Source organism: Pteropus vampyrus, unplaced genomic scaffold, assembly GCF_000151845.1.
Source record: "Pteropus vampyrus isolate Shadow unplaced genomic scaffold, Pvam_2.0 Scaffold97, whole genome shotgun sequence".
Classification (NCBI taxonomy): Eukaryota; Metazoa; Chordata; class Mammalia; order Chiroptera; family Pteropodidae; genus Pteropus; species Pteropus vampyrus.
In genome coordinates this window covers 6,493,881-6,514,189 of record NW_011888878.1, presented here as the reverse complement: position 1 = coordinate 6,514,189, position 20,309 = coordinate 6,493,881, and the positions used below count along the sequence as shown (strand labels likewise).

General features: G+C 36.6%; 2 protein-coding genes across 5 annotated transcripts in view; one reads left to right on the top strand and one right to left on the bottom strand.

The window, feature by feature from the left end:
• Positions 1-18,161, bottom strand: part of ATR (ATR serine/threonine kinase) — a 135,826-nt gene extending 117,665 nt beyond the window's left edge. For 2 of the 4 annotated variants that reach the window (XR_896111.2, XM_011364451.2), the window contains exons 1-3: positions 17,963-18,161; positions 1,767-1,858; positions 330-479 (exon numbers count right to left, since the gene is read on the bottom strand). Coding sequence is in view for 3 of the 4 variants with exons in the window: in XM_011364451.2 (XP_011362753.1) it covers positions 330-479; positions 1,767-1,858; positions 17,963-18,021 (301 nt within the window). In the remaining variant the exon portion in view is untranslated. The remainder of the gene's footprint in view (positions 1-329; positions 480-1,766; positions 1,859-17,962) is intronic. The other 2 variants (XM_011364452.2, XM_023533165.1) reach the window with 2 other exon arrangements.
• Positions 18,162-18,547: 386 nt separating this feature from the next.
• The window catches only part of PLS1 (plastin 1), a 105,474-nt gene continuing 103,712 nt past the window's right edge, over positions 18,548-20,309 (top strand). The window contains exon 1 of the mRNA XM_023533168.1: positions 18,548-18,566. The gene's annotated coding sequence lies outside the window, so the exon portion shown is untranslated. The remainder of the gene's footprint in view (positions 18,567-20,309) is intronic.

Sequence of the window (20,309 nt, the reverse complement as noted above, 5' to 3'; positions counted from 1 at the left end):
GGGAGCCAGCCTGTGAGCCATTGTTTGCTAATGCCTGATCTAGAAAAAGGGATTACCAAAACCAGAAAAAAAAAAAAACAAAAAACTGTTAAAGTGTTCAATGGAAAATAAACAAATTAGATTACTTCCGATCCATTCTGGGTACCTCATTCATAACAGAAGAAAAAAATAAGAATGCACAAAATAAAATTAACCATTACCATGTGGCTCCCACAATTTATAGAAAATTTTACCAAAATGTCTCTTAATTTTTATGTTATACTTCAGAAGAGAAGGCGGCAGATTTCATAAAATAGATGGCAAGTGAATGTACAAACAGCAGGACTTACCAATACAACTGGCTTTGGCCTCATTTTGCCCATGGCTTCCATTCACATTTACAAACATGAGTGGGGAGGACTTCATGATATGCTGGATGAAATCAAGCAACATCACAGAGGTTGGCTGAGAGTCAGTTTTCTTTACAAGTTCTAGAGCAACTAAAAAATAAAAAATTCATTTTAAAGAGTTGTGACAAATTCAACGACAGTTCTTTTGTTAAGAAACTAGATTTTGGTGACCATAATTATGTCTAGCTCATATTAAATTGATGGGGCTAAACCCTACAATCCTACCCTTCTAATTTTAAATGTTTAATAATCATGCTCATTCATCTATTATACATCTATTCACCAAACATGTACTATAGGACTACATATGTCTGGCACTATGCTAAAATCCAAGAATTAAATAAAATAAATTTCACGATCAGGTGTCAGACAAACTAATAATTATAATACAATACACTGATTGCACTAATCCAGAATAAAGGAAACAAGTGTGTGGGAAGGTGTTGTGAAGGAGTTGATTCCTAAATGAAGAAGAGCTGGACAAGCAGAGGGGGCTAGTGGTCTAAACCAGGGGTGCCCAACCCCAGGGCCGCAGACCAGTACCAGTCTGTGGCCTGTTAAGAACTGGGCTGCACAGCAGGAGGTGAGTGGCGGGCGAGTGAGTGAAGCTTCATTTGTATTTGCAGCTGCTCCCCAGAGCTACCATCACTGCCTCAGTTCCACCTCAGATCTTCAGGCATTATTCTCACAGGAGCACTGGTCCCTGGTATCAAAAAGGTTAGGGACCGCTGGTCTAAATAGGAGCACCACATGAAAACATATCTTGCAAGCATTCATTAGTTCTTTATTATTTTTCAGCAACTCATAATTTTACCGATTGAAAAAGAAACAATAAATATCACAAGTCATAAAATCTGTGCCAAATGTGGAATCAAATTTATAAACCATGAGCCAAATGGCACTCTGTATTACCCTTTGAATGTGTTTTTAACAGTTATGACAGATATGACATCATCTTGCCAAGTTTGTAGTTTGTCTTTTAGATTGCCACAGACAGGAAACACAAAAAGAGTTGACTCAACAACTCACAAAGTCACCAATTCTTATTTAAAGAGTTTTTATGACATTTGTTATTTCTCAACCACTGGCATAAGACCTACCTACGATGGAACTGGCCAAATATTTTTTTATCTATATTATCTTTTATCAAAGAACCATAGTAAGCAGCAGAAAATCTAGATAACAAATAGAAAAACATCATTACTTTAAAAGCCTAATGCACATTATGTAACAACTAGTACTGTAAATAACTTTCCTGTAAATAATAACTACATAAATACTAACTCTATAAAACATGGAGAAAATGGTTGCATAATGTTGTATATATGGAAAACAATTTAATTTATAAAGTTTATATAAGAAATAATTATGTCTTACCAACATTTACATCTGTTAGTATTCGGTCAATAAATTGACAAAGAATTTGTCTTGGCTTCTGTACAACTGTATTATAGTCCTCTGGACTGGCACTAAAATACAAATAAAAAGTTTTTAACCCTTAAAGGGAGTTGCAACTTCATTTGTAAAGAATTCTCTAAAGTTGAACTTATCTAATGTGTTTAGTTTTGATGTGGACATTCAGTTTCTTCGGTTTAAAAATGAACAGAAAATCTAAATACGTGTTACCAATTTATAAGGGAAAAAAAGAACATGCTAAATGACACAACAGATGATCTGCAAAACCTAGTCTTGCCTGCCCAAAATGGTAGCAACATGTAGTTGGTATTGAGCACTTAAGCTGTGGTTAGTCCAAATTGATATAAATTTGTATAAATATAAAATACACATTGACTTTGAATATTCAGTATGAAAAAGTATATCTCATTAATAATTTTATATTAATTACATGTTGAAATGTTATCTGCATATATCATTGAGTTAAATAAATATATTAAAATTAATTTCACCTATTTCATTTTATTTTTTATACTGTGACCATTAGAAAACCTTAAATTACATATGTGGCTTGCATTATATTTCTATTTATACTGTGACAATTAGAAAACCTTAAATTACATATGTGGCTTGCATTATATTTCTGAGTAGTGTTGATCTACACTTTTAAAAATCTATATAACACAGTTTCTTCAACAAATAAATCCCAAGGGAGAGAGGAGTCAGATAACTAACTTAAGAGCCATATTAACCAATTACAATGTATGACCCTAAGTTGAATTCTGGCGCAAAATAGTTAGAAAACAATATAAGACAATTGGGAAAATTTGAACACAGACTAGACATTTGATGTCATTAAGAAATTATTATTTTTAGGTGTGACAATGGTTGTTTTATGTTTCAAAAGTCTTCATCCATTAGACATAAATACTAATATTTATGGATGAAATGATATCTGGAATTAGTTTCAAAGTAATCTGAATTGAGAGGAAGAGGGTCATGAATTGATAATTGTTAGGTGATGAGTACATGGGAAATCAATATAACATCTTTTTTTGTATGTTCAAAATTTTCACAATAAAAATTAAATAAAGTGTTAAGAAAAAATATACATATTGCATCTTAAGGCCACTCAAAAAAAATAATATTAAGACATGATACAATAATTTAAAAAAAGAGTGATATCCTAGAATCCTGAATGAATTCAACTTAAACTTCATGATTTGGTGTAAACCACCACAGAAAAGAATGTAAGAATACAGTAAGAAGTCTATTCCATCATATAGGATAAGGAATAATACAGTTATTCATGTAATCAACAAACATTTTTGAGCACCTATTATACACCAGGCAAAATACCAGAAGCTACTGCTGGGAAGTGAAAAACATAGATTACTGGGGGAGACTGATAAGTCAACTTAGCCCTGCATCCAGGGTGGATTGTTAAGATTATTCATCAAAAGGAAGTATAGCTCTGGGGAGAAAAACAAAATCAGTTTTAGAAATACCAAGTCAAAGGTTTCAAGGGAACAATTAAGTGAGATGTCCAAAGGATTGTTGGAATTACAGTTCTAGACCTCAAAAAATATCTAGCCTAAAGATATAGATTCAGTTATCATTATACAATAATACCTATCAAACAAGGCTAGCCATTGTCTGTATTACTTCATTTTTCACAAGCAATAAAAAAATAGGGATATTAAACCTTAATTTGTATACAAGGAGACTGGCATTTATAGAGATTATATAATCTGCCACTACCAGAGCTAGGTGTAGTGGAAGCCTTAGATATGAATGCAAATGAAATAAGTAATAAAACAAAGAGATAATCCTAAATTTAGGTTAAAGAAGCCAAGAAAGAGAAAGGAAAAGAGAGCCAGAGAAACAGAAAAGAAAAACCATAACAGGCATGTTCTAGAAATCAAGGTTAGAATTTCAAGGAGAGAGATATCAATAGGAGCAAATAAAATCCATTTGTTAAAATGTCCTTTGAATTTTTTTTATTATACTCCACATAATATACTTCACATTTTAACTATTTTACAGTGTATAGTTCCATGGCATTAAGTACATCACATTATTCTACAACAATCACCACCATCCCTCTCCAGAACTTTTCATCTTTCCAAACTGAAATTATACTTATAAACAATAAGTCCCCGTTTCTTCCTAACCCTTGGCAACTACCATTCCACTTTCTGTCTCGATGAATTTGACTACTTGTATCACATAAATTGAATCTTACATTTGCCCTTTTGTGAATGACTTATTTTACTTAGCATAATGTCTTCACAGTTCATCCATATTGTAGCATGTGTCAGAATTTCTATTATATTTATATCTTATTTTGTACATTCATCCTTCCATGGACTCCTGGGTTACTTCTACCTTTTGGCTATCATGAATAATGCTCCTATGAACATGGGTGTGCAAATATCTGCTCCAGTCTCTTTCAATTCTTGTGGGTGTATACCTAGATGAACTGCAGGATCATTTGGTATTGTGCTTAATTTTTTGAGACACTCACATTCCATTTTGCACAATGACTGCACGATTTTACATCCTCGCCAGCAATGCACAAGGGTTCCAATTTCTCCTGTCTCATCAACACTTGTTATTTTCTGCTTTTTTAATAGTGGCCAGCCTCATGGATGTGAAGTGGTATCTCACTGTGGTTTTGATTTGCATTTCCCTAATGATTAGTGATAAAGAACATCTTTTCATGTGCTTTTCAAGTGACCAACCTGTATTCTTCTTTAGAGAAAATGACTATTCAAGTCCTTTCCCCATTCTTAAATCAGGTTGTTGGCTTGTTTTGTTGTTGCTGAGTCGTAGTTCTACACATATTCTAAATATATGATATAGCCTTATCAGATACATGACTCACAGTTTCTCTCATTTTATACATTATTTTTTCATTCTCTTGATATTGTTTCTTCAGGCACAAAAGTTTTTAAATTTGATGAAATCTAGTTTATCTATTTTTTTTCTCTGGTTGTGCTTTCGGTGTAAAATCCAAGAAATCACTGCCAAATCTAGTATCATAAAGGCTTCCCCCATGTTCTCGTCTAAGAATTTTTCTTATAGTTTTAGCTATTATATTTAGGTGTTTGATTCATTTTGGGTCAGTATTTTTTTAATGTCCTTAGGATTTTAAAGTTTTAGTGTACAGTTAAAGGCAGAAGCCAGATTGCAAAGGGTTGAAAAGCAAATCAAATATGAATATTGAGACTAGCATGCTCTTTCTAAAGCTTGATCATGAAATGAAGAATCCAGGTTAGTGGTAGGCAAAGGAATATACGGGGTCACAAGGATTTTTTTTCCTTGAGCAATTGATACTTGAGACTTGGCTTTCTTTCCTGGGACTCTGTACAAGTCAAAAGATAATCCTTGTACAGGAGGGGTGCCTCTTGTATTAATATAGGAGGAAAGGATGAGTATAGATGCTAATAAATTTAAAAAATTCAAAAAGCGAATAAAACAAAACAAGATCCCCTGCATCAAGGAACTCAGATTAGTTGCTGGGGAGAGAGGAAGAATGCACACTAATAATTATAACTGCGTATCAAATAGGAAATAACTAACTTTGCCTAGAGGATTCACAGAAGGACATACGTAAATAATTAGCTCAGTCCACTACTTATACTGACAAAACAGCTAAAGATGAGTAGGTAAGTTGTTTATTCATACATTTCATATAGGTAACAATTTATAACTTCTATACATTATCGAAAAATGTACATATATTTTCCCACTTATTACCTCAAATAATGTTAAAAGAAAAAACAAGATTGTTTTCTTGATTATTTAACCACAAAGTCCAATCCTAATTGATTACATACAGGATCCATGGCACTTAGTGCTAATAAGTGCCATGAAGTAACTGATCCTGGTACACAGCAGAGAGTCAAAAAGACATTTGTTGAATGAAGGAATGGTTCTTAGAATTTTCCTGAATCGTGTGGTTCCTTAATCCTTAATGTATAACCTTCTGGACCTATGGAGTATTTGCTTATTCTCTGCCACTAGACCCTAAGCTCTTAGAGATGGGAAACTGTTTTATTTCTCCATGTACCTCCCACAGCACTTAGAATTGCACCTTGCTTGACCAAACAAACACTACTAGTTTACTGAAATTAACATATATTTACAAACAATGTAAACCCTAGGTATACAGTATCAATGAACAAGTAGTTACATTTGTAGGTAAAAGCAAAAAAAAAAAAAAAAAAAAATTGGTGCTATATTATTTAAACCAGCACTGGCAAACAGATATATAATGCAAGCTACATGGGTAACCTTAAATTTTCTAGTAGGCACATTAAGAATGTAAAAAGAAAGCAGTATGGCTTTCAAGTCTCTCCCCTTGAAGTTATAAGTTGAACAGTTATAATTCAACAAAGAATTCTCTGCTCAACATACAAACACGTCTCGGGACATCTGAAGTTGGGTGTGTGTATCTGAGAGAACAGCAAAGCCAGGTTGGGGAGGAAGAAGGATAAAGACAGATATCACTTGAAGACCCAAGCACACAGAGGCCCCAGCGGACACTACAGTAGTGAAGGGCTGGGGTGCAGCCCCCACTGGGCAGACCAGAACAGAGGGGCAGGGACAGCATAGGTGGCACACACTGAGGTTGGGCACAAAGTCAGGGTCAGAGAAATGGTGCAAAAAATTGCAGCACTACAAAGCCCGCCAACATAAACAAAGGATTTAGCATAGGGAATCGGCCCTCTCCACTCCTGTGGCCAACTGGGCAGCAAAATCCTCTCTGAGTAAAGTTCTCTCTTGACAGATTGGGAAAGGGCTAAAAAAAGACTTTCTAGCCTAAATGGTCTGTACTCATTGAGGATAAATCCACAAAGAAGAGCAGAACCGCAGATTCTCGATTCTCGGGAACTTGCTGTCTCCCCACCCATTGTGGTGCAGCCTAGTAAAGCGGCTGGATCAACTCAGAGTAGCCCTGCATCAGCTTCTAGTTACAGTACAGCAGCACCAGAAACACATGAAACTCGCAGCTCACCCCTTCCAACTGATGGCAGTGGTGCCATGAGACCCAGGCAACCACGTCATAAAGGAGATGCCCACTTCCTAGAGAATACGAAAGGTTTTCTACAGCCGAGGGGACACTGTTCCACAGAGATCCCGGAATACCCAGCAGTGCACGTAAAGGAAAATAAAAACTTGGACTTCAGCACCACCTACCAGAGAACAAAAGAAAGACCTTTACTTATCAACTACATTCTTTTAAAAAGTGGCTTTCATTTCAACAAATACCCAGGCAGAGAAATAATCCGTCAAACACCATGAACAACCAAGGTAATAAGGTAGCTCAGAAAAAAAATAAAAATGTCCAGAAAGTAGAGTTAAAGACATGGAAATATATGATTTAAATGACAAAAATGTCAAAAAACTCAACAGGATATAAGAAAACTCAGAAATTCAACAAACTCAGATATAAAAATCAATGAACAAAAAGAGTACATCACTAAAAAGATTGAAACTATAAAAAGAACCAAACAAATTCTGGAGCTGAAGAACTCAATAAAATAGATTAAGAATGAAATAGCGAGCTTAGGAAATAGAGCTGACCAGATGGAGAAAAAAGTTACTGACATAGAAGATGGAAATCTAGAAATGACTGAGGTGGAAAAAGAAAGAATTGAGAGGGGGAAAAAAAAACCTCTATGATAAATATTGGACTTCATTAGAAAGAGTAATATAAGAATAATGGGTATACCAGAAGTCAAAAAGCAGGAAAAGGGAACAGAGAACCTATTCAGATAATTGATGAAAACTTCCCACACTTTTGGGAAGAACTGGATCCTCGAATAGAAGCAGCTAAAAGAACATCTAACTATCTCAATCCAAAAGGCTTTATCCAAGGTGCATTATATTAAAAGAGTAAAAAAAATAAGGACAAAGTAAGAATGCTCAAGGCAGCCAGGGAAAATAAACAGTACCTGTAAAGAAAACATCATTAGATTATCACCGTATTTTTCAGCAGAAACCCTATAAGCTAGGAGTGAATCAAATACTCAAATCATTGAAAAAGAGAAACCACCAGCCAAGAATAATATATCCAGTAAAGTTATCCTTTAGGTGTTAAGGAGAAATAAAGACTTTTCCAGACATACAGAAGCTGAAGGAATTTACCACTGCAAGAATTGCATTACAGGAAATACTGAATGGTGTTCTTCTACCTAAACAAAAAAACAAAAGGATACAAAACTATGAGCAAGATGACTAACAGAAAGAAGCGGGAAATTTCAATTCTTGGTCAGAACAAGATATCAAACACCTAAATATAACGCAAAAGCTAACGTAGGTAAAAAAAAATTTTTTTCTTAAAAAAACACAAGAGCTACTGTAATGCGGAAATGAACTCACAGCATAAAAAGGGGTAATCTGTGACAACAAAAACATAAAAGGAGTGAGGTTAAAGGACTGAACTTGCACAGACAGAGAAAAGGTACAATGAGAACAAAAAGGACTACCATATATATGAAACTTTCTTTTACATAAACCTAATGGTAACGACAAAAAAAATCTGGAACACATAACGTAAATAAAAAGAAAACAGAGGGAAAAAGTCATAGAATATCACCAAACTAAAACAGCAGACAACACAAGGGAAAAGAAACAACGGAGACACAGAGCTACCAGAACACAAAAGATAAAATGGCTACAGAAAATCCTCATAGATCAAAAATCACCCTAAATGTAAAAGGGCTGAAAACTCACCAATAAAAAGGCACAGAGTAGTGCGCTGGATCAAAAAACAAAATCTAACTATATGCTGCCTTCAGGAGACATATCACAATCACAAGGACAAACAGAGACTCACAGTGAAGGGGTGAAAATGATACACCAAGCAAATGGCATCCAGAGAAAAGTGGGAACAGCTGTACTTACATCTGACAAAATAAATTTCAAGACAAAAAAGGTAAGAGACAAAAATGAACATTTTATAATGACAAAGGAGACAATACATAAAGAAGACCTAACACTTATCAATATATAGGCACCCAACGTGAGAGCGCCAAAATATATAAAGCAACTACTAACAGAACTAGAGAAACTGACAAAAACACAATTATATTAGGGAACCTAAATTTCCTATTGACAGCTATAGATAGATCATCCAAATAGAAAATCCAAAAAGGAATATCAGTCCTAAAATGAGACATTAGACCAAATGGACAAAATCGGTATTTACAGAGGTTTTCATCCCAGAACACTAGAATATACATTCCTCTTGAGCACACAACGAACATTCTTAAAAACAGACCACATACTCGGACGCAAAACTAGCCTCAACAAATTTAAGAAGATTGAAACCGAGGCAAACTAGAGAGCCTTGGGACCTCCCCTCCCCTCCAGGATAAGGCTCTGTAATTTTTCCTTTGTCCTTTATTCAACCAGCAAGGGGAGATAAGCCAAAACTGGTCATTTCCAGCTGAGAAGCCATCTTAGTTGACACTTGACCCTTGGCTAATTATAATATCATTATAATGTTATCTGCATTAAAAATAATATTGTCAGCTCCCAACGTGCACCTGACAATATGATGGTTCCAGAGACACCAAATAAGAAAGAAATGTGAGGAAATTTAGCTCCCTGCCTACTGGGAGGAGACAACAAAGCTACATCAGTACTATGTCTCTGAGCCCTGCCTTCAAGGAAAACAAAAGCCCATAATCCAGACATCAGCAGTGCAACTTACTCTTTGAGTTTGCCTACACTTTCTCTTAAATGTGTACTTTCACTTTAATAAATTGTGTTATGCTGCTTGTTGTTCGTCTTGCCCTTGAATTCTTTCTCCTGGCATAAGAACCTGGTCACTGGAGCTTCAGGTCAAGTCATCTCTTGGACTTCTATCCCAGTCCAGCTCTCCAGCATCAAAACCATACCAAACATATTCTCTAACCACAGTGCTTTACCATTGGAAATCAATTGCAAAAAGAAAGTGAGAAAAACCACAAATATGTAGAGATTTAAAAAAAAGCTACTAAACAATGGCTGGATCAAAGAAGAAATAAAAAATCGAAAGTCACATAAAAACAAATAAGAATGATAATGCACGATACCAAAACTTGGGGGATACAGCAAAACCAGTAATTAGAGAGAAGTTTGTATTATTACAGGCCTACCTCAAGAAACAAAAAAAATTTTCAAATAAATAATCTTTCACCTTAAAGAATTAGAAAAATAAGAGCAAACAAAGCCCAATAAAAGGAAGGATATAATAAAAAATTGAGCAGAATTAAACAAAATAGAGAACAAAAAGACAATAGAAATAAATTAATGCAATAAAAAGCTGGGGTTTTTTTAAAGATGAATAAAACTGGCGAACCTTTGGCTAGAGTCCTAAGGAAAAAAGAGAAAAGACTCAAACAAAATCAGAAATGAAAGAGAAGTTACAACAGATACCACAAAGATACAAAGGACTATACAAGAATACTATGAAAGGCTATCGGCCACCAAATTCAAAAATTTGGAAGAAATGGACAAGTTCTTAGAAATATGTAACCTTCCTAGACTGAATCATGAAGAACTGGAAAATCTAAATAGATCAATCAACAACGTCATCAAAAACCTCCCAAAAAGTAAAAATCCAGGACAAGGTGGCTTCACTAGTGATTTCTACCAAACATTCAAAGAAGATTTAATACCTGTCCTTCTCAAATTCTTCCAAAAAATCTGAAGAAGAGGCAATACTTCCTAATTCATTTTATGAGGTCAATGTTACCCTGTTACCAAAACTTGGCAAAGACAACACAAAAAAAGAAAATTACAGACCAATAGCTTTGATGAATATAGACGCAAAAATCGTAAACAAAATACTAGCACATGGAATACAACAACACATTAAAAAGATAATCCATCACAATCTAGTAGAGTTCATTCCAGGGACACAAGGATGATTCAACATATGTAAATTGATCAATGCGATATACCACATTAACAAAATAAAGGACAAAAATCATGTGATCACATCAATAGATGCAGAAAAAGCATGTGACAACATAGAACATCCATTTATGACTGAAATGCTCAATAGAATTGATACAGAAGGAAAGTATCCCAATATAATAAAGGTCATACATGACAAACCTTCAGCTAATATCATACTGAATGATGAAAAACTGAAAGCTTTTCCTCTAAGATGAGGAACAACCAAGGATGCCCATTCTCACCACTGTTATTCAACATAGTACTGGACTTTCTAGCTAGGGCAACCAGGCAAGAGAAAGAAAAAAATGGCATCTAAATTGGGAATGAAGAAGTTAAACTGTCACTTTTTGCAGATGACATAATTCCTTATATAAACCCTAAAGACTCCACCAAAAATACTATTAGAAACAATAAACAAATACAGTAAAGTTGCAGGATACAAAACCAATGCACACAAATCCATTGCACTCCTATATAGAGCAATGAAATTTCAGAAAAAGAAATGAAAACAACAATTTTTTGCAATTGCAACAAAAAGAATAAAATATCTAGGAATAAACTTAAAGCATGTAAAGGACCAATACACTGAAAATTATAAGACATTATTAAAATAAACTGAAGAAGGCACAAAGAAATGAAAGGGTATTCTGTGTTCATGGATTACAAGAATCCATAGTTAAAATGGCCATATTACCCAAAGCAATATAGATTTAATGCAATCCCCATCAAAATCTCAATGGCATTTTTTTAAAGAAATAAAACAAAAAATCATCAGATTTGTATGGAAGCACAAAAGACCCCGAATTGCCAAAGCAATCCTGAGGAAAAAGAACAAGGCCAGAGATATCACACTCCCTTGACTTTGAGGCAGGATAGTTAGCCTGGGGAAGACACTCCTCACTCCATGGGGCTCTGGAATTCTTCCTCAGTCCCTTACTCAGCTCCCCAAGATGCGGCTCTGGAATTTCTCCCCTGTCCCTTACTAAGCCATCTCCCTGTTTGATTTCAAGCCTGAGACTCCAGCACTAGAAACAAGCCAAGGCCAGGAGACCAGATAGATGGCCTTGGGCTGTCTCCTCCCCTCCAGGTAGCAAGATGAAGCAGGCCAGATAGTCTTGGGACATCCTCAATCCCCCACAAAACAAAAGCCTGTAATTCGGACAGCTTGAGGCAGATTCTCCAGCTGCCTGCACTGTTAAATGTTTACTTTTGCTTTAATAAAACCTGTGCTTTCCTGCTTGCTGTTTGTTATGTCCTTGAATTCTTTCTGGCACAAAACAAGAACCTGGTGCCAGAGTTCCTGGGTTGGGTCCCTCTTTAGATTTCTGTCCTGTTGAGCACTCCAGTAACAACTTCAAATTATACTACAATGTGACAATAATCAAAACAACATGGCATTAGCAGAAAAACAAACAGAAAATGGAACAGAATTGAGAGTTCAGAAACAAATCTACACGTGTATGAACAACTAGGGAGCCAAAACATAGAATGGAGAAAAGAAAATCTCTTCAATAAATGGTTCTGGGAAAATTGGAAAGCCACATGCAAAAGAATGAAACTAGACTACTACTTGATACCATACATTAAAATTAACTCAAAATGAATCAAAGACCTAAATATAAGACTTGAAACAATTAAATACATAGAAGAAAACATAGATAAACTTATTGACCTTGGTCCCAGAGATTTCATGAATTTGACACCAAAGGAAGGAAAATAAAAGCAAAAATAAATGAATGGGACTGTATCAAACTAAAAAGCTGCACAACAAAAGAAACCATCAACAAAACAAAAAGACAACAGACAGAATCTGTAAACAATACCTCCAAAATATATAAACAACTTATACAACTCAACAAAAATACAAACAATCCAATTAAAAAATGGACAGAGGACCTGAACAGACACTTTTCCCAAGAAAATACACAAATGGCCAACAGATAAATGAAAAGATGTTCAACTTCATTAGCTATAAGGGAAATGAAAATCAAAACCACAATGAGGTGCCACATCATACCTGTGAGAATGGCTATTATCAACAAGACAAGTAATAACAAGTGTTGGAGAGGTTATGGAGAAAAAGGAACCCTCACACACTGCTGGTGGGAATTTAAATTGGTACAGCCACTATGGAAAACAGTATGAGGCTCCTCTTCTAGGTATCTTCCCCCAAAATCTGAAAACATTTATACGTAAAGACATATGTACCCCACGTTCACTGCAGCACTATTTACAGTAGTCAAGACATAGAAACAACCCAAATGTCCTTCAATGGATGAATGGATAAAAAAGATGTGGTACATATATATACAATGTAATACTAATCAGCCATATGAAAAAAATGAAATACTGCCATTTGCTATAACATGAATGGATCTTGAGATTATAATGCTGTGCAATATAAGTCAGATGGAAAAATGACAAGAATATGATTTCACTCATATGTGGAATATAAAACAGAAAGCAACAAATGAATGAACAAAACAATCAAACAAAAACTCATCAACAGACACTATGGTGGTTACTAAATGGGAAGGGGAGTGGGGGTAGATTGAAAAGGGTAAAGGGGTCAAATATGTGGTGACGGAAGACTAAATTTTGGATGATGAGTACAGAATACAGTGTACAGATGACGTATTATAATGTTATACACTTGAAACTTATGTAATCTTATTAACCAATATCGCCCCCAATAGATTAAATAATAAAAATATCCTCCCCCCCAAAAAAAGACTATAAAAAACAGGTAATTTTAATGGTAACAATACATCCAAAATATTATTTGAACATGTAATTAATATGAAAATTATTAACGAGATTTTTATATTCTTTTTTGGGGGATGGAGGTACTAAGTCTTTGAAACCAGGAGTGTATCTTACACTTAAAGCACATCTCAATTTAGACTAGCCACATGTGACGTGCTCAATGGCCACATTTGGCGAGTTGCTATAGGACATCATAGCTTTAAATACAACAAAAAAATTTTAAGTCTAAAATTACAAGGTAACATGAATTGTTTTAGAAAAAGTCAGATTTTGTCATAATCCAAGTGTAAAGAATGTGAATGAGGAGGTACGTGCAGGAGGAATGAGGATTATGGGTGGTAGTTAGAGTTTCCTACAAAGTTTAATTTTGTATAAAAATAATGCATTCATGTGTTGTGTAATTTTTAAAAATTAGTTTTTAAAAAAGGTGAATTATCATTCATTAGATGTACTTACTATCAAAATAAAGAAGTTCATGGGAGAATGAGCATTTCTATTTTGCGACTTCTGAGTTTTGGAACTGAGCTAAAAGGACATACTTTTTCAAAAGTATACTCTAATATATTTGGAAATTTAAGTATCACAGAAGCTTCAATACATTTTGCAAATACTTGAGCACCTCCTCTGGGACAAGCATCAAATACCAGGATAACCAAGATACCATGCATCTGCCATAAAAGAATTTGTAAATTAAAGGACAAAAAATCTTAACACGGCATGGTTAAGTATTAATAGAGCCAAGATAGAACACAAGAGGAACACTCAACCCTGAGCAGGGCCTATCAGTTAAGGCTCTCTGGAGCAGGTGATACAAAAAGCTGAGTCCTAAGGGGCTAGGCAGATAAAATAAGGGGAAAAAGGAGGGAATTCAAAGTGGGGAAAACAAAGGCTCAGGAACAAGAACACAGGCTGCTCTAGAAATTCTAAGAGACTCTATATGGCTAAAGAAGAGGGACACAGTAGTTGTAGATGAAGCTGAAGCAGAAAGATAAGGTCAAAAATGAATTAAGGAGTTTGGATTCTGTGCTGAAGGCAATGAGATACTGAAGGGTTCTGATAACAGGAATGAAGATTAAACTTGTTTTTAAAACATGAATTTAATTGTGCTATTTCCCTGTTTAAAACATTCCCGTGGCTTCTCATTGCACTTAAAATAAAATACATCTCCTTCCTCTGGCCTATAAGATTCTAAAAGATCTGGCCCCTGCCTACTCCTCCATCCTTAACTAACACCAGTCCCCCTTTTGCTCCCTATGTTCCAGCCTTCTTCCTATTCTTTAAAAAGTAGACTCATTTCCACAAAGGGGCCTTTGTACTTCCTATCCCATCTCAGGTATTTCTCCTCCCAGCTTCACAACTGGCTTCTTACCCTCCAAATCTCTAGTGGCTAATGTTATTGCTCCCCAGACACTTATCTCCTTCCCACTGTCTAATTAAATATTTTATAAGAACTGTCACTATCTGAAAATATCTTATGATTAAAAGTAATTTTAAACAGAAAGTTCAGAGAAGGGCCCTCCAAAATGACATGTGAATGAAACCAACCAGTGTTCAGACAGAAGAAACAGCAAGTACAAAGGACTGAAGACAGGAATGACCTTGGTGTACTTTAAAAAAAGAGCCTATATTATTGGAGTACAGCAAGCAAGGGAGGGATACAAGGCCATGAGGTCAGAGGCAGGCAGAGGCCAGATTACATAGGAATTTAGAGGCCTTGGTAAAGAGTCTGAATTTTATTCTAAGCGGGCTGGAAGGCCAAAGGAAGGTTTTGAGTAGGGAAGTAATGTTATATAATCTACAATACGATTTACAGTTATAAAAAAAATCGCTTTGGTTGCTGAGTCAGAAATCCATGAGTTAAAAAGGAAATAGAGAAGCTGTAATAGTCCTGTAATAGCTGTGATAGTCCAGATAAGAAATTATGGTGGTAGCAAAGGAGATGGTAGGTAGTGTAATTTAAAATAAGTATTGACAAGATTTGCTGGTGGGTTATTAAGGGATAAAAGAAAGAATCAAGGATAACCCCCAGGCTTTTGGTTGGTATACTTACGATAACCTGGGGAAGGAACAGGTTAAAAGGAGAGTAAATCAAGAGGTCTGCTTTGGTTGTTTTCATTTCTGAGTATAGATGTTGAGTAAGCAACCTAATTTACATTTCTGGGCTAGAGATATAAGTTTGGGAGTTATTAGCATATAGACGCTTTATAAAGCCATGGGTCTAAATAAAGTAACTTAGGAAGAGTGAAGATGAAAAGAGAACCAAGGATGTACCCCAAAAGTGCTTAGGGAGTCAAAAATGATTCTAGATTTCTAGTTTGAAAAATGAGTGAACATGGTATCATTTATGAAATATCCCTACCTCACTGAATTAGAGAATTTAAAAAAAGAAAAGAAAAAAGCTTGGAGGAACTTGAGATATGCAAAGAATGTGTATTGGATATGTTAAGTCTTAACTGCATATAGGACACCTGGGTAAAACTGCCAGTATAGAGTTGTATATATAGTTCTAATGGAGATAGATATGGTTTAATGAAACAAATACGGAGTCATCAAATAGCAGATGGCAGGTGAAGGCAGGAAAGCAGATGAGATCACCCAGAAAGATTATTCAAAGAAGAGAGTGCTAACAGCAAAAAACAGTGGAAAAAAATTTTATCTCTGAAAGACAGAGGAAGAGAAGCCCACACATTAGAACTGTGAATCTCACTTTTTTCAGAAATCTAATTGCCATAAACAAAGAAAAACAAACTTGGGAGGAAAGGCCTTGATGGCTCCAACCTGAAACAGCTCTGATAAGTGCTATTTCTTTGCCTTTGGTTTTTCAACTTCTGTGACTCATTTTCTTAAAAGTGATAACATTTGCCATATTCTATATCATGGAGATACTGTGAGGTTGAATAAGCTTGAATGAAGCAGTTACAATGAAAAAGTCAGGACAATTAAAAACTATTATTGGACAATTCTCTGTGGGTCAGTTATTCTATTCACTCTCTTAGAATGGCTACAAAATAATGAAATGAAAGGTAACATAAGCTCTGTTAATGAGATTATAAATAAATCTATGATACTATTATTTTTATTAACAAGTCTCAGAGGAAGAGAGAAGAGGGAAGAAGTATTAATAAGTATTAGTAAACTAATTCTACATTAAAGCAAAGTGGGGAAAACATACTGAGCCTGAAAGATGAAATATGTACATCAACTTCCTAAAATGAACACTTTAATTCATCTTCTTCTAGAAAGGTAGATGTTACTTTATAAAATGTTAATACAAAGTATGCTTGCAACGCTCATGCAAAGTGAAAAAATACACACAAAAAATAGGATGATTCAGTTAAGTCAAGTATAGTTCCTTCATTTATTCTATTTATGTTATGGAGGAAGGCAGAACGTCCTTGTATGGCCAACCAGTGGACACGAACCCAACAGCACCGCAGAAAGGAAATTAAATATTCCATGAGCTTAATGTCAGTTTTGACTTTGAGTGCTAAATTTTCAAACGGTTTAAGAGACTGGGAAGCAATTATTCCAACTGATAGTTCAACTACAGTAGTAGTACAAGCTCACATATTTCTTGTTCACAGTGGGTTACAATTAAAAAAAAAAGCAAACACCCCCAAACCCTGCTTTATAAGTCTTTAGACTTGGTTACACGAAGGCTACGTGAGTGTAGAAGGAGGACGACAGTTATCAATCAACCTCTCCCTCCTCTCTTCGGGTGAGATACTGGTCTATATGATTTTTCATTCTTGGATTTTCAGAAAACAAGCTTTTGCAAATGAAACAATATTAAATTATCTTCAAGTTTTGGCAACATTCTGAGCATATTTATATTTTGTGGACGTTGTGGCTGATCCCTGGGATTTTTGACTAAAACAACAGATTAGGGACTGGATGACACGAAAGGGGTCCCATCTTCAGAACGGCTTACTGTTTCATTTCAAAGAAAGAGACTGCCTTTTCTAGCAATTCGTGTTCCTTACACAAAATCAGAACTAGTGCTGTCTCTTCCATGAGCAGTTTAGGTCAAAACGTAGAGTGATCATAAATAGAAACTGAAGGAAATCCATGGGTCAAGTCCCTCAGCTAAGGCAAGAGGTTTTCGAGAAGCGAATGAGCGTAGGAAAACGACCAGAAAGTAATCAGAAGGGACCATTCCCTCCCGCTGCAGAGGGAAATCGCCCGCGTAGGGGCGAGTTCCCCGGCACCGCTGCGGTAAACTGGAGCCGGCAGACACCTCCCTCCTAGTAGGCAGGTCTGTGGGCGACGCCTTTAGCGGCCTCTCCGAGGAGGGAGAAACGCTGGTCGGCCGCGGAGCACCTCTTCAAGAGCCGCGGCCGGGGCTGAGGGGATCTGAGGCGGAACATGGACCACGGGGAGGGAGCGCACGTGAGCCGCCAGCCAGGCCGGGCGGAGGAGGACGTGCGACCCGAGTCGGCCGGGCCTGGCCCTACCTGCCCAGCTCCCGCAGGGCGGGGATCATAGACGCCAGCTCCAGGCCGTTCTCGCCCATGCTGAGGATGCGCGGCGCTCGTCCACGTCGCCGCGGCGGGCTCCCGGCGTCTCCACAGCGGCCTCCGGGCGGGTAGGCGCGGCGCCCGACGGGGCCTCGCAGGGCCCAAAACTCCCCCCGGAAGCCGCGCGAGTCCTTTTCGCCAGGCTCTCCTCCTCTTCCGCGCAGGGTTGTGGGAGGTCGGGAGGCCGAGAGGGGGCGGGGTAAACAGGCGCGGGAGCGTTTTGGTCAAACTTTGGCGGGCTATGACCCCGGAATGCCGAGCGGCCTAGGTCCACGGAGAGTTTTGGGATTTAGCGTCCTCGTTCTGTTACTCTCAGCCTGGGAGGCTCAGCAAAGCAACCTCGCCCCCATCCCTACCCCCAGTCGAAGGAAGAAAGGGGCTTGGAGGGCACCAGACCAGACTCACCCGTATGGCAAATGTGAAAACTGAAACAGTTCAGCAAGTAAAGGCTAGATCCCAGGTCTTGCACAGCGTAAGGCCATTGGATTTCCTCATTTTCCTACCACTCTTGGCATCCTTTATGAGAAATATGGTGCAAAAGGTCGGCTCGTCCCTGTCCTTTCTGTTTTAGCAGCTTTTTTTTTTTCATCTCGAAGTCACTTATCTTTCCTTGAGGATTCTCCCAACTTTTACTATTTAAAAATGGGCTTGAATTGTATTGATATGTGTCTCATCGAATTAGCACGGCTGTCTACGTTACGGGTGTCTACTACCAGTGATTTAATTTTTAAAGTAAGTCAATGGATTCTGGCTTGTAGACATTTTCTAGCTCTACCCAATTTGCTTATTCGATAGATGGCCATCGTAAAAGACTTAACATGTCAGAATTCTGTGTTTAATCAGGTAAAGCCATGCAGTGTGCTTACATTTGTTCTTTGGCATTTGAGGATAATTTGTTGTTGATTCAGTATCTAAAAGAAATCAAAGCGATGGAATGACAAGCACATATGCTCCTACCTCGGGGATTTTGCATTTGCTATACCCTTAGCAGTGACCTTGAACATTGGTCTCTAATCACCCCTCTTCAGATATTTGCTGAAATGTCACCAAGGAGCCTCATATAGACTAGCACACTTACACTCTCTTTTCCTCTCCATTCTGCTTTATTTTTCTTTATAGCACTTAGAACCAAGTGATATATTGCATACTATTTTATTGACTGTCTCCTCCATAGGCTCCTTAAAAGCATAGGCTCCTTGAGAGCAAGATCTTGTCTGATTTATTCACTGCTTTGATACTCAGGACCTAACATAGTGCCTGCAAAATAGTTGGTGTTCAGTAAATATTTGTTAAACAGTTGAATGATATAGTGGAAAGAACATGGGATTAGGAGTTAGAGGACCTGCACAAGTTCTTGTGAGGCATCAGCATATCTGTGAGAGTTTTCTTCTAATAGGACCTGAACTAATCATGACAAATTAAACATTTATTATATTTGTGTGGGTGTTATATTATTATTTATATCTGTGTGGTTAAGATAACCCAAAATGTATTTTTTTTAAAAAGTATGCTTTTTAAAGCTTAGATTACTCATATGAAAAAAAGTTTTTCAACTAAAAAGTAACAAATATTGGGTATTATTTTTGGATCATGTGAAGAATTTTATAAAAATTATAATGTTACATGGAAGGCAATAGTTGAATAGCACTGTAATTCTAAAAGGCAATATAAACCCCTAAACATTAGGAACAATACGGCTTTGGGAATCCAATTTAATTCAAAAGTTATTTTTGTGAAAGATATTATGTTAGGTACTTCTGTGACACAAAGATGAGGAAGATAAAGTCAGTTTCAAGTTGGTAGAATCTGTGGATGTAGAAAGGATATAATAACCCAGAAAATTAAAAGCAAAGCAAAATCTGATGAATGCCATAAGAGATGTAAAAATATGCATTGAAAAAATACAAGAGGGAGAGATCATATCTACTCCAATAGAGAGGAGGTGGATCAGGAAGGAGCTCAAGGAGATTGTGGCAGCACATCTGAGACAGGATATAAAAGATAGCAATGTCTGAAGAGACAAAGATTGCAGAAGAGTAATATATACTAACTACAGGCAGTAGTATGAACAGAAAACATACTGAAGGAGAGATGAGATCTAGTTTGGCTGGTGTTAGGGAACCTTAAAAGTAGTCTGAGAAGCTTGCACAAACCACAGTAAGCAATGGAGAGGCACTGGAAGATTTTATTTAAAGAGTGACACAGTCAAAGCTACACTCAAATCTGGCAGGAGGATGCAGGACAGAATAAATGGAAGGTAGTAGATCATTTAAAGAAATAAAAC